The following is a 2,263-nucleotide window of genomic DNA, read 5'->3' as shown; positions in this document are numbered from 1 at the left end:
CTGGCGCTCACGAGGCGCAGCGGGACGTGGCATCCGGCCACCCCTTCTCGTGCGAGCGCCCGGCGGCGTTCAGGGCCCGCCTACCCCGGGGCGCCGCGGCGGGGGTCGCGGGGTACGAGTTCGTTAGGGCAAAAGTGGGGTACAGGACTGAGGCACCGGCACGGGAACCCCGAGCGGGTACGGACCCCAGGCCCGACGGTGGCAGGTAAGGGGAGTGGAGGCATACACACCTCGGAAATGCTCTTGGTGTTGCAGCCCCCAGGAGAGGCCCAGGTGGTCGTGGGCTGGCTCTAGGGAGAAAAGGGGTACAGGCGGCGCCAGGGCAGGGAGCAGCTGTCCCTTCAGGTGAGCCCGGAGCGCGGATAATGGGCTGGGGTAGGGGTAGGAACACAGCCACCTCACCACAACCCAGAGCTCGGGATCGCCTTACATACGGTCCCTAAGGGGAATTGATTGCCGCCATTCCCCTCCCCCATTCTGGCGGGTAAGGCGACAGAACTGTTTGAAGGAAGACGCATGCGCATGAAACTAAATAATAAACCGCGGAGGCTCCAAGTTCAATAATCGCGGGATGGCGCAGGCGCAAAAAAGCCCAGTGGGTTTCTGGACATGGGACGGGGTATGAGCCCAAAACGCATGCGTACAATAGTGCTCTGGCTAGACTGGGCCCGGCTCATGAAATTACGCATGCGTCTGAGCTCCGTGTGACGCAAGGGGGCGGTGCGGGCACCTAGCTGCGCGTGCGCAGAGCTTGTTCAAAGGGCCTTATTTAGGTTGCGCAGGCGCCCGCTGGCCATTTCTTCTCAGCCACGCCGAAGTCGTGTGTTCAGGTGAGTGTTTGTCGCTCTCTGTTTGGCGCCCAGTGGCCCCCGAGGATGCCGTTTTCGGGAGGATTGCTTGCCCCCAGACCTCTGTAGAGCCTGGGGGGCCCTGGCAAGGTGAGGGCTGCCGCTTGGAGTCAGGAATAGGTCGCCGAGTAGCGGCGGGGCCGCCGAGGCCTGCAGGCCGCGTCGACTCTATTGTGTGAGATGTCGGAGGAGGCGGAGCGGAAGCGGCCGCCGCCATTTCCTTGCCTCCACGCTGGCGCTAGGCCAGGGCCCCCTCGGCTTGGGGCAGCGGCACTTGGGGTGCAGAGTGGCTTCGGGGGCCCGGCCGCCGGCCGAAGGGGTGTTGAGTGTTGGAATCGCCGGGGTTCGGGCATCCACACGGGCTCGGCTCTTCCTCGGGCCCCGGGGGCCGGCGGGCGCCTCGAGGGCGGAGGGCAGTTTAATTTGACCATTTTACGGGTCTGACGCTCTTCCCCGCCTTGCAGTCTGTGTCGACGCCAGGACCCACTAGGAGACCATGATGTTGGGCACCGAAGGCGGAGAGGGATTCGTGGTGAAGGTCCGGGGCTTGCCCTGGTCTTGCTCGGCAGACGAAGTGCAGCGTTTTTTTTCTGGTGAGTTTGAAGTGGAGGCGGGAGTTCGCCGCCGGGACCGGCCGGCGGGCGGGCGGTCGGGCCGGGAGGCGGGCGAGCCGGGGCGGGGCGGGCCGGCCCGGGGCGCCCCCTGGCGGGGCGCGGGCGGCAGCCGTTCCCGCTGGGCTGCTCGCGCCTGGCCGGCCGCTGTTACGCAATGGAAATTGCGAAAGCCCCGCCCGCCCTCGGAGCTCTCTGGGGGTGAGTGCGGCCTCTCTGGCGGATTTTTTTGTCGGCTTTACTTACCTTTAAGCACGAATCTTTCTACGGCTGTCTTTTCTAAAGGATAAGTGGGATTTTTCTCTCCATCATGTGAAAACTTCCCAAACGATACGAACGTTTTGCAAATCCTTAAAGTATAACAACTTATTTCCAATTTCGGTATGTCCTTGAAGCGGGGCTTTCGACTTCAGAAAGTTAAATGTCACTTCTTAATTTCAGAAAATTTTGCTAATCCAGATTTGGTAATTATGAAGAGTTCTTGCTCATCTAGTTCTTGATCTGGCTCACTTTGCAGTTGAGGATACTGAAGCCCAGGGAAGTTCACTTGTCTATGTAGCTTTTTTCCAGTATGTAGGTTTCCTGAATAATTTCTACCAAAATGTCCTTGTTCTTATTGTTAGTGTGAGTTTAGACTGATACATTTGGAAGAAATTTACAGGTTTTGGAAGGACACTTGTAGGATTGACTTACTATCTGAATTTAGCGTTGGTAACGGAAAACGACCTGTAAAACGAGAACCAAGTACACTGGAAGCCACCTTGCAGTGAGCAAGACTGGGTTTGGCTTCAGCTGTGCAACTTG

At 59.3% G+C, this 2,263-nt stretch overlaps 1 protein-coding gene across 7 annotated transcripts in view; it reads left to right on the top strand.

Moving 5' to 3' along the window:
- Window positions 1-720: 720 nt before the first annotated feature.
- HNRNPH1 (heterogeneous nuclear ribonucleoprotein H1) overlaps window positions 721-2,263 on the top strand; it is an 11,277-nt gene continuing 9,734 nt past the window's right edge. For 2 of the 7 annotated variants that reach the window (XM_040622624.1, XM_040622619.1), the window contains exons 1-2: window positions 724-830; window positions 1,313-1,441. In XM_040622624.1, coding sequence (XP_040478558.1) covers window positions 1,345-1,441 — 97 coding nt within the window. In that variant the 5' untranslated portion in view covers window positions 724-830; window positions 1,313-1,344. Of the gene's footprint in view, window positions 831-1,312; window positions 1,442-2,263 lie in introns of all 7 variants that reach the window. The other 5 variants (XM_040622622.1, XM_040622621.1, XM_040622625.1 and 2 more) reach the window with 5 other exon arrangements.

This window comes from Ursus maritimus, unplaced genomic scaffold, assembly GCF_017311325.1.
Source record: "Ursus maritimus isolate PB19 unplaced genomic scaffold, ASM1731132v1 scaffold_5, whole genome shotgun sequence".
In the NCBI taxonomy this organism is placed as follows: Eukaryota; Metazoa; Chordata; class Mammalia; order Carnivora; family Ursidae; genus Ursus; species Ursus maritimus.
The sequence above is the reverse complement of the archived record's forward strand: the minus strand, read 5'-3'. Positions and strand labels throughout refer to the sequence as shown.